Genomic DNA, 12131 nt, shown 5'->3' on the forward strand with positions numbered 1-12131 from the left:
CTGGCACGTCAAAGACCAATGGAGTGGTTGATCCCTCAGCTGTATCTTAAAGTAGCCTTCTCTCACTCACTTTTGCACTCAGAGACAAACTTTAACCCTTTCTCTTCACTCTGTTTTTGTGACAGAGGATAAGTGCAGGGTTTCAATAATGATAATAAAGGACAAATAAAAACAGTCATCAAGGTGTCGAGCCAGTGTCGAGCCAATGTCCAATTAACAGGACTAAAACTCTCGCTTTTAGGGATGAGGCCATTTCATTGAAAGCAAAATATGTTGTATATGTCACTTTCATGATGTCATGTTTCGTAAGCATACATACAAAACCATCCAAAGCCAACAGAATGGCTTCAATCTAAATGTAAACCTTGTCAAGCTAGTTGACGAACATTGTCTTCAGCTCACAGCCCTATTTGGCGTCAAAGCAGAAACACTTCAAGAGCCACGCCAATCAAAACCCAGCACCCATCCAGGTCTCCACTGTGCATCCTCACAGGGGTTCTGAGGAGAAATTACATTGTGTGCGTATTACACAATGCGACATACAAAATGTGCTTGAAACAAGAGCACGCACTTAGACATAATGATGGCGTTTTGGCAATGAAGTTTGACAGCGGGATGCGGGGAATGATTGTGATCTGAAAGTGTTCACAAGGAGGAAATGGGGAGACTGGCTCTGGCTTGGATCTGTGTGTCTGGGCCAAGGCAGGGGTAGAACAGTGCAAATGGTATCAAGCTGTTTCAAGTGGCGGTAGGTAGCCAGCAAGAGCTGGAATTAAGTAACCCAAAATCGGTGAGTGGTCTCAACTCACATGTTTATGGGAACAGTCTAGTTTAGAGAAGGGGAAAACATCCTATAACATCTGAAGTGTACTGCGTATTGTCAGCGTAGGGGCTTTATTATAAAGTGGCTGATTATGTTATTTTTTTGTGCAGAGCCTTTCGCCAAAAGCTGATAGGTGCTGATTCTGACTTGGATACGCACACTTAAATATAACTTTCCGAAAATGTCTTAACCAGTCTTAACCATTTCCGAAAATGTCTTAACCAGTCTTAACCATTTCCGAAAATGGTTAAGACATCTAAGATGGTGGTTTAAACCCCCTGGTTTTTAGGGTGATTTATGCCCCAAGTTCCTTAAACACTGTGTATATTTGTCCCCCCTGCCAGTCCCTCCAGGCAACCCAATCATCGAGTCCCGGGAGGGGCAGGTAATCGAGGGCAATGAGACAGAGATGACCTGCACCGCCATGGGCAGCAAGCCCGCCGCCACCATCAGATGGATGAAGGGAGACAAAGAGCTCCAAGGTAGGTTACTGCCCGTTAACACTGTCACGCCCAAAACACTTTGTCAACCCTGTCACTCACAAAATACTTTAGTGGTCTTCTACAACTCAGCGGAGTCTACGACTGAAAGACCAGAGTCTTTAACAGGATGTTTCTTATGGAGACGGATAAGAAGGCGACGGTTAAAGTCCTTGTAGTGAATTACTCAGTATGTATTGTAAAGTTATCTATTGTTGTAAATGCATCATTTTCCATTCCCTACATTGATTAGGTTCAAATGAAGTGATTCAGTGATATAGTGATACATTCATGACCATATCTTTATTCAAAGGCCTTCACATAGTTTGTCAATAAAACCAGACAGAGACTCAGTGGGTGATGGCTCATCACCAAGTCAACACCAAAACCCCTCCCCTCATCATCTCCATAGACGTTTCCTTTAACGCATCTCTTGGCACCTCTACGGTCTCTTTATAACTTTCCTCTCTCTTGATTTATTTTCTACTTCCTTCCTTCCTTCCCTCATTCCTTTATAATTAGCCCCACGTCAATGACACTTCCGCCTAATTGGGTCACTCCCGTGGCTCTGAATGACTTCCATTAGAGTGATGGGCTGGCTCAGTGGTCGACGAGCCTCTTGGCACAGTGACAGCTTTCAAGCCTCTCTTCAAAGGGAGCTGGGATTAGGGGGGCCCAGGATTGGGCCAATGGAATGACCCCCTGCTGTTTCAGCTCCTACTCAGCATATAGTCCAAAGCTCTTCACCCACGTCATAACCACAACCTCATACTAATGGTGCAAAGCCCTAATGAGGAGTCAAAGCCTTTCAACTTGGTTTCATATACTCAATGACCACTTTAACTCAGGAGACGGTAGGCTGACTCTGGTCCTGCTGGATTGTGTGCAGTGCATGCAGGCTTAAAGGAGAAATCCGCTCAAAAACGATATTTTGGTCCACTGTTAGTCCACTGTTAATACAGACCCAAAATGTTTTGCATGTCAGCAGTCAAGTTTTCAATATATTTGACTTTCAAGACGCAAAGTGTCACTTGCCACATCATGATGATGATGCATGGACTAATATTCCATTTTTTTTAAAGATAATATTTGAATGTATTTTTCCTTGAACTTTCTGCCACGCGCTAACACACCTGATTCAGTTAATCAACTAATCATGGTCTTCAATATAGACCAGGTTTAGAGGAATCCGGTGTTCTACTGACTAAGTCTGCACCCACTGTGGCACTCCAGAACAGTTGGTGCCCATTCCATGCATTAACCATTAGCGTAACTACTACAGTCTTGTTGAATAGCGCTAGGAAGGCCTAGCTGTGTGGATGATATCTTTCTTCACTCTCTGTTGACAAGAGAAGTTACCTGACAACAAACAGAGGATGACGGAGAGTTCCAACATCTGAACTTTACTGCTAGCCGTGTAAACTTATTTGTGATGTTGCTAGACAACAGTTTCAGGGCTTTCTATTGCCAACCACCTCTGAACGTAGACTTGCTTCGTCTTGAACAATGTGGAGTGGAGGCCATGTTTTTGCTTTTAATTGCCTCATCAACATGATGAATAGGGCATGCCGCATTGTTCAAATCACATTTCAAATCACATTTTATTCATCACATGCTTCGTAAACAACAGGTGTGGACTAACAGTGAAATGCTTACTTACGGGCCTCTTCAAAGCAGAAAGAAAGAAAATAGAGAAATAATAAGTAATAATACTTTCCCTTCAGAATGTATTCATACCCATTTACTTATTCAGCCCAAATTCAAAATGGATTAAATATATTTTTTTGTCTCACCCATCTACACACAATACCCCATAATGACAACATGTTTTTAGACATTTTTGCAAATGTATTGATAATTAAAACCAGAAATATATCATTTACATACAGTACCAGTCAAAGGTTTGGACACAAATCAAATCAAACTTTATTTGTCACCGAATACAACCTTACAGTGAAATGCTTAGTTACAAGCCCTTAACCAACAATGCAGTTCAAGAAAGAGTTAAGAAAATATTTGCCAAATAAACTAAAGTAAAAAAATATATAAAAAGTAACACAATAAAATAACAATAACGAGGCTATATACGGGGGTACCGGTACCATGTCAATGTGCGGGCGTACAGGTTAGTTGAGGTAATTTGTTAATGTAGGTAGGGGTAAAGTGACTGTGTAGATAATAAACAGTGAGTTGCAGCAGTGTAAAAACAAAGGGGGGGGGGTCAATGTAATAGTCCGGGTGGCTATTTGATGAGTTGTTCAGCAGTCTTATGGCTTGGGGGTAGAAGCTGTTAAGGAGCCTTTTGGTCCTAGACTTGGCGCTCCGGTACCGCTTGCAATACGGTAGCACAGAGAACAGTCTATGACTTGGGTGACTGGAGTCTTAGACAATTTTTTGGGCCTTCCTCTGACACCACCTAGTATATAGGTCCTGGATGGCAGGAAGCTTGGCCCCAGTGATGTACTGGGCCGTACGCACTACCCTCTGTAGCCTTATGGTCAGATGCCGAGCAGTTGCCATACCAGGCAGTGATGCACCTACTCATTCCAGGGTTTTTCTTTAACTTTGCTAAGAAAATAGTAAAAATAAGAAGGATGCCTGTATCTTTGTAGTAACTCAGTGTATTGATACACCATACAAAGTGTAATATAACTTCACATTGCTCAAAGGGATATTCAATGTCTGTTTATTAATCTTTTACACATCTACCAATAGGTGCCCTTCTTTGCGAGGCATTGGAAAACCTCCCAGGTCTTTGTGGGTTGAATCTGTGTTTGAAATTCACGTCTCGGCTGAGGGACCTTACAGATAATTGTATGTGTGGGGTACAGACATGAAGCACTCATTCAAAAATCATGTTAAACACTATTGCACACAGAGTGTGTCCATGCAACGTATTATGTGATTTGTTAAGCATATTTTTACTCCTGAACGTATTAAGGCTTGCCATAACAAAGGGGTTGAATACTTATTGACTCAAGACATAATTCCACTTTGACATTATGGGATATTGTGTGTATGCCAGTGACACAAAATCTCAATTGAATCACAATTCAGGCTGTAACTCAACAAAATGTGTAAAAAGTCAAGGGGTGTGAATACTTTCTGAAGGCGCTGTAGATACACAATGAGTAACGATAACTCCACTATATACAAGGGGTACAAGTACCGAGTCAATGTGCAGGAGTACGAGGTAATTGAGGTAGATATGTGGGAGTTTTAATAACTTAACGGACAGAATGTGGAGGTTGAGAAGGAGGATGCTTCAGTTCAGAAGAGACCAGGGCTCTTTATAAAGTCATCTTTCCTGGGTTCCTTGCAAAATCATTTGGAGATGGTCTGAGGGGAGGGACCTTAGACCTCTAATATGGTTGAGAAGGAGGCAAGGAGATAGGAATTGAGGAATCATGGAATGACTAATTGAGATAGAGCCAGGATGTAGGACACAAGAGGGAAGAACGTGTCACCACGGTCCATGCCACTCGCCGCCTGCTCCAAATTGCTTTCGGCACATTGCAGATTTATTTCTAATTAAACATCCTCATGATTTAACCTAATTACCTTAAGGGATAATCGGGCGTGTTTTAAATATCATTTAAAGGTTACATACCTGTCCTGAATGTAAACCAAGATGTCGGCCTCTGAAGCAAAGCCTCAGTTATCCTACTACCATTATAGCTCTTCTCTTGCGCTCTCTCTGTCTCTACCGCTCTCTTTCTCCCCTCACCTTTGACCTCTCTCTGTCTCCCTTCTCATTTCACCCTCTCCCTCTTTATTGTCCTCTTTCTTATCCTGCTTGTTTTGTTCTGTGGTTAATATTTCCCCCTCTTTTATATCCTGACTTCCACGGGTATCTCCAGCACTTAAGCGTACGAGTGAAATGAAAGTCAAGGAACAATGGGAGTTCCAGCAGCACAGGTTTTTGTCTGGACAAGACTAGATGAGAGAGAGAGGCGGGGGGTGGGTGGGTGGGTGGGTGGGGTTGGGGGGGGGGGGGGGGGGGGGGTGGACAGAGAAGTGACGGACAAGGGCGAACATGGCCATTAGCCTTAAGTCTTCAAAGAGAACCACCAGGGTGATTTCAATTATCCTGCCACACTGTGCCAGAATGACTAGCAAATTGATAAAAGCATAATTGAACTTGCAGTGGGCAAGTAGTCAAGAAATGTCTGAGGCGTTTCTCGACGGATCTGAGTTCATTCTCCCCAAATGCAGGCCACCAGCGTACGCCACCCCCCGTGCTCCTAAATGGTGCTGAAATTACAATGATCGATTTTCGAATGTAAAGTAGCAGGGACTGTTAATGGCGCTGCATCTGAAGGAATAGCTAAGCAATTAAAAGTAGCTTGACTCTGTCTGCATTGATGTTGAACCCCGAGCTTCACTCTTCGACTACCAAAGCAATTAGCTTTTCATTAACGTTAATATGTACGCTAGCACTCAAAAATAGTGTTGGCGTAATCTCAAGCGCCACATCTAAGATTGTGGCTATCAAACAGAGATGCTATCACTGTGGGAAGATGATATCTTCATAAGTAAATACGATTGTTTGCATCATCCAATTCAAAAGGTATTTGCATCTCCATCTTTTGAGGAAGTGCCCAGCACAGGTTTGCTATAGCATAATGTTGACTGCGCAGTGCAGTGAAATGCAACATACCAGCAATTATCTACTGTGTAATAATAACATAAAATGTAGGGGAACTCCTTAGGTCAAGATATACCTTGCACATTCTCGATGTGATAGAGCCAGTGTCTGCTGACTGTCTTTCCCCTAATAGTAAATTGTTCACTTGATCTCATTGGTCAGGCAGTTACCTTAGCTGGTTTCTCAGTTCAGAAAAATAACTGACTGTGTTTGATATAAGACACACCTCGGTGCTCCATCTCCACGTTGATTTATTAGCGCAGAATTTGTTTTTACATTGCTCGGCTTGTTAGGCTATCTTTATCGATGCCAGCAGCATACCACCCTGCATTTCACTGCTGGCTTGCTTCTGAAGCTAAGCAGGGTTGGTCCTGGTCGGTCCATAGATGGGAGACCAGATGCTGCTGGAAGTGGTGTTGGAGGCCCAGTAGGAGGCACTCTTTCCTCTGGTCTAAAAAAAATTACCCAGGTGTCACGCCCTGACTGACCATAGTTTGCTTTGTATGTTTCTATGTTTTGTTTTGTCAGGGTGTGATCTGAGTGGGCATTCTATGTTGTATGTCTAGTTTGTCTATTTCTATGTGTTTGGCCTGATATGGTTCTCAATCAGAGGCAGGTGTTTGTCGTTGTCTCTGATTGGGAGCCATATTTAGGTAACCTGTTTTGTATTGTGGGTTGTGGGTGATTGTTCCTGTTCCTGTGTTTCTTGTGCTTGGTGTTCACTATTCACTATTCGTGACTGTTGCTCACCACCCTCTGTAGGCGGTGGTGTTGCCATACCAAGCAGTGATGCAGCCTGTCAAGATGCTCTCAATAGTGCATCTGTATAACTTTTTGTGGATTTGAAGGCCCATTCCAAATCTTTTCAAGATTCTTCTTCACAACTGTGTGCTTGTGTATGGACCATTTGAAGTCCTTCGTGATTTGGCCACTGAGAAACTTAAAGCTCTCTACCCGCTCCACTACAGCCCAGTCGATGTGGGTGGGGGCGTACTCACCACCCCCTTTCATGCAGTCCACAATCAGCTCCTTGGTCTTACTGACGTTGAGGGAGAAGTTGTTGTCCTGGTACCACACTGCCAGTTTCTGACCTCCTCCTTGTAGGCTGTCTCATCGTCACCGGTGATGATGGTGTTAGAGTCGTGGGTGGCCATGGGTGAACAGAGAGTACAGGACAAGACTAAGCACACACCCCTCATGGGCCCATCTCTCTCTCAACCCCCCTTCCTCTCTTGTCCCTTGTACATTCACACTCCTTCTCTATCCCTCCCTCATCAACCTCCCCATCTCTCAATCCAATTTAAATATATTTAATTTATTGACAAGACCAAAATACACTCATGCTTCCAAATATTGTTACAAAATGGGACAATGGGGAAAGGAACCCATCCCTGCCCGCTCTCTCCCTCCCTCTCCGCTCTTTGTGCAGTTGTGGGGCGCACTTCAGTTTTGCCTATTCAGTGTGTGGAGAGTGTGTTGTCTGTATTGTGTAGCACCACAGTTAGTCATCAGAACAAGGTATGTGTGTAGGCCTGCTTCACACCTCGCTGTGTACTGTTGGCAGGGGTTACTTTGGATCAACATTCCTAAATACAACACAAATAAACTGTCCCATCCAACACAGCAGCCATTGACTGACTCACAAAAGCCCTCGACAGCAAGACATTTCCAGCTGATTCTCCTTCCATTGACCATTCTCAAGGACGTCTCCCTCTCTCCACTACTTTTACTGTACAAGGTCACTTTCACAGAGCCGCTCCATTCAGAGACCCACAATGGACGACTCTCCCTTACGCTAAGTTATTACTAGTCTTCCCACGTAGCCTTGAGTACAACAGTATCCCTTTATTACCATTTCGTTACAAATTAAACATATTCCACTCCCAATACAATGTGGTTGGTTACATAATACAAGCTTTTCATGTGGGGGAAAATATGTTTTGTTTTCAGGTACGTTTAGAGATGTGTACTTCCACAAAAAGTACCAAATACCATTTTTATGTGATTATGTGGTGTCCTTATGAAGAGAAAACGTATAGCTAGGCGTGTTACATTAATGTCTCGTGGTCTAAAGATTAAGAAGATTGCGTTATAGTAAGTCCTTACAGTCTTGTATGGCATTTTTCTTCCCTATGGGAAAATATGTCACAGGTACAGTTGAAGTCGGAAGTTTACATACACCTTAGCCAAATACAACTTTGGAAGTATGCTTGGGGTCATTGTCCATTTGGAAGACCCATTTGTGACCAAGCTTTAACTTCCTGACTGATGTCTTGAGATGTTGCTTCAATATATCCACATAATTTTCCTGCCTCATGATGCCATCTATTTTGTGAAGTACACCAGTCCCTCCTGCAACAAATCAACCCCACAACATGATGCTGCCACCCCCGTGCTTCACGGTTGGGATGGTGTTCTTCGGCTTGCAAGCCTCCCGCCTTTTTCCTCCAAACATAACGATGGTCATTATTATTTTTTTATCAGACCAGAGAACATTTCTCCAAAAAGTACAATCTTTGTCCCCATGTGCAGTTGCAAACCATAGTCTGGCTTTTCTATGGCGGTTTTGGAGCAGTGGCTTCTTCCTTGCTGAGCGGCATTTCAGGTTATGTCCATATAGGACTCGTTTTACTGTGGATATAGATACTTTTGTACCTGTTTCCTCCAGCATCTTCACAAGGATCCTTTGTTGTTGTTCTGGGATTGATTTGCACTTTTCACACCAAAGTACGTTAATCTCTAGGAGACAGAACGCGTCTCCTTCCTGAGCGGTATGACATCTGCGTGGTCCCATGGTGTTTATACTTGTGTACTATTGTTTGTACAGATTAACGTGGTACCTTCAGGCGTTTGGAAATTGCTCCCAAGGATGAGCCAGACTTGTAAAGGTGTAAAAAAACAATCTGAGGTCTTGGCTGATTTCTTTTGATTTTCCCATGATGTCAAGCAAAGAGGCACTGAGCTTGAAGGTCAGCCTTGTAATACATCCACAGGTACACCTCCAATTGACTCAAATGATGTCAATTAGCCTATCAGAAGCTTCTAAAGCCATGACATCATTTTCTGGAATTTTCCATGCTGTTTAAAGGCACAGTCAACTTAGTGTATGTACACTTCTGACCCACTGGAATTGTGATACAGTGAATTATAAGTGAAATAATCTGTCTGTAAACAATTGTTGGAAAAATGACTTGTGTCATGCACAAAGTAGATGTCCTAACCGACTTGCCAAAACTATAGTTTGTTAGCAAGAATTTTGTGGAGTGGTTGAAAAACGAGTTTTAATAACTCCATCATAAGTGTATGTAGACTTCTGACTTCGACTGTATTTGCAATGTCTTTGAGCAGGTGCCGTATATTGTCATACGATAAAACGATATAAAGAAACTCTGGACACGGCAATCTATGCTCGCATGTGGTTTATTGGTGACAACGTTTCGAACACAGGTCTTCATCAGGTGCCATAAAATACGGTGGTCTGTATTAAAAGACCCACTCAATTCCAAAAACAACTAAATTATAATAGAAAATGGCTGTAAATAACACACAGTGGACCTTTAAATGTGTCTGTCTTCATTTTCCCTCCCAGGTAAGTCGAAGGTAGAGGAGACGTACGACACCATGTTCACCGTGACCAGCCAGCTGACGTTCACCGTCACCAAGGAGGACGACGGTGTGCCCGTGGTGTGCATCGTGGACCACCCAGCCGTCAAAGATGTCCAGGCCCAGACGTACCTTGTGGTACATTGTGAGTATGGGCCGACACTCAAACCCTGTCTATTTTTACAGAAATATTCTTTGCACATATTATACGAAAACGTATGGAGAGCATGGGTTTTCTACTGATTGAGGGAAATCATTTTAGATTTTGTTGTTCCACATATGTTAACTGAACTTCGTCTATCCATACTTTTTTGCACCCAACACAAGTTTGCCCTTTTTCTTTGAAAAATGTTCTCAGAGGCCTTTGTCCAACCTGAGACGACAGACAAAGGCCTTCAGACTGCATTTCAGGAACTAAAATCAACCAACTGAATGTTTGGCCTATGTTTAATATGCAGTAGTGGCATTATGATACAATGGGTAAGGTCCTGAAGTGCTTGAAGTGCTTGACTTGGCCTTTGGGCTGAAGACCTAGGCTTCAGATACCATTATCTACACAAAAGGGTAACGGTATTTTCTCTTGCCTTTCCTTCCAAAACTTGACATACAAAATAAACAAGGATGCTCCATCTGACTCTTCCTTGGAAGAGACGGGCTCATGTGCCTCGTCGTGACATTTGGCCACGCTCCCATTACAGTAGCAGACTGGTTCTCTAGGCTGCCCCTCTCAACTGCTTCTGCAGAGCTTGGTTGGGCTGCCCCTGCTGTCACGTTCGCACAAGTACTTTTTTCACATTGCGCTGGATAGATATGGAAGGGGAAGAGAGGATACGGTTCAATGTTTCACATTGAACTACCAATATGGTGGCAATTGGATTTGAAATTTTAGCGAATACAAAAAAAATTGTGCGATAATGAACTATCATTCCAAATTCTTAAAATTGTCCTCCAAGGTGAGCCAGCCAGCAGCCCAAATTCTACCCGTTCTCATTCCACAGTCCGCCTTGCGCGCTCTCATCAGAAACATCGCCTTGCCATGCTGTTGGGGCAGGCAAAAGCAATCAATGTTGAAGTCATTGAGTGCACAGGCTGGCCTAATAGACTTCTTTCTGCCATAGAAAATAGAAAAAACATGGCCATGGATATTAAATAAGTCCAGTAATAATATTGATGGCTTGCTGGGCAAGGTAAGCAGGGTTCCCCTACTGCTCTGTTGCCCCCCCCCCCCCCCTTCCTCCATGGGGTCACTAGTTCAGCTGCCCATGGCAGATGGATGGCCGAGGCTTGAGTGCTGCTGGGGGAAGCAGATAATAAAGAAAATAATTCTGTTAGCATAATGATAATGGTCGTCTCCCTGGACAATAGAGACGCTCTCATTTTCCCCAAGTGGTAATACCAGGAAGTCACCGGGGCGTGTGTGTGTCTAGCGAGTTTAAGATGGGACAACTCCGAGACAGACACTGGTACTGTAGCCATCAAAACACTAAACCTCTAGTTTCATGAGGACATTTTGAAGATGACAAGGACAGGAGATATTACACTGCAGTGAGAGGACAATTGAGGGATGTACTGTAGTGTCTTTTGTCAGTACCAACCCTCTGCATTGCATGTAATGGTTTAATTTTAATCCACACACCACAAGTTTCGAGCAAAGTGGTTTCAATAACTTTTGTGAGAGTGCAGTGTAGAAACTAACACATCCCAAGCCTGAAACAAAGTTCTCTCTCGTAAAAAGGGTACATGCCCGTCTGACCAATGTTGCGCCACGCCCATCACCCAGTCAGTGGCACAGCCTCTGCCAGGGCTGTAATTTGGACTCCTGGACGGCCTGCAGATTGCTGTGTGTTGACCGAAAAGTTTGGACAGTGGAGCGGCCGGGTTGAGCTCCGCTGTTGAAATATTTAGTGATCTGCAAGTACAGCAAATTCCACTACGTGAGCCCTGGGACAGCCTGGTTCTCTAGGCTGCCCCTCCAACTGCTTCTGCAGAGCCTGGTTGGGATGCCCCTACTGTCACGCTCGCACAAGTACTTATTCATATTGCGCTGGATAAATATGGAAAGGGAAGAGCGGATACGGTTAGATGTTACACAATTTCACATGGTCCCAACAATATGGCGGCAATTGGATTCTACATTTTAGTGACTACTACAAAATAATGTGATAATGAACTATCATTCCAAATTCTTGAAATTCTCCTCCAAGGTGAGCCAGCCAGCAGCCCAAATTCTACAAGTTCTCATTCCACGGTCCGACTTGTGCGCTCTCACCAGACACTTCGCCTTGCCTGGCTGTCGGGGCAAAAAATTATTGAGTGCACATAAAAAATAGAAAAAACATGGCCAGGGATATTAAATAAGTCCAGTAATAATATTGATGGCTTGCTGGGCAAGGTAAGCAGGGTTGCCCTACCGCTCTGTTGCTCCCCCCCCCCCCCCCCCCCCTTCCTCCAAGGGGTCACTAGTTCAGCTGCCCATGGCAGATGGATGGCCGAGGCTTGAGTGATGCTGGGGGACGCAGATAATAAAGCAAATAATTCTGTTAGCATAATGATAATGGTCGTCTCCCTGGACAATAGA

At 43.6% G+C, this 12131-nt stretch overlaps 1 protein-coding gene across 5 annotated transcripts in view; it reads left to right on the forward strand.

The window, feature by feature from the left end:
* Positions 1 to 12131, forward strand: part of cadm1a (cell adhesion molecule 1a) — a 425433-nt gene that overhangs the window by 356170 nt on the left and 57132 nt on the right. For all 5 annotated transcript variants that reach the window (XM_055875692.1, XM_055875687.1, XM_055875698.1 and 2 more), the window contains 2 exons: positions 1168 to 1305; positions 9540 to 9698. In XM_055875692.1, coding sequence (XP_055731667.1) covers positions 1168 to 1305; positions 9540 to 9698 — 297 coding nt within the window. The remainder of the gene's footprint in view (positions 1 to 1167; positions 1306 to 9539; positions 9699 to 12131) is intronic.

The sequence above is a fragment of the Salvelinus fontinalis genome, chromosome 2, assembly GCF_029448725.1.
Source record: "Salvelinus fontinalis isolate EN_2023a chromosome 2, ASM2944872v1, whole genome shotgun sequence".
Classification (NCBI taxonomy): Eukaryota; Metazoa; Chordata; class Actinopteri; order Salmoniformes; family Salmonidae; genus Salvelinus; species Salvelinus fontinalis.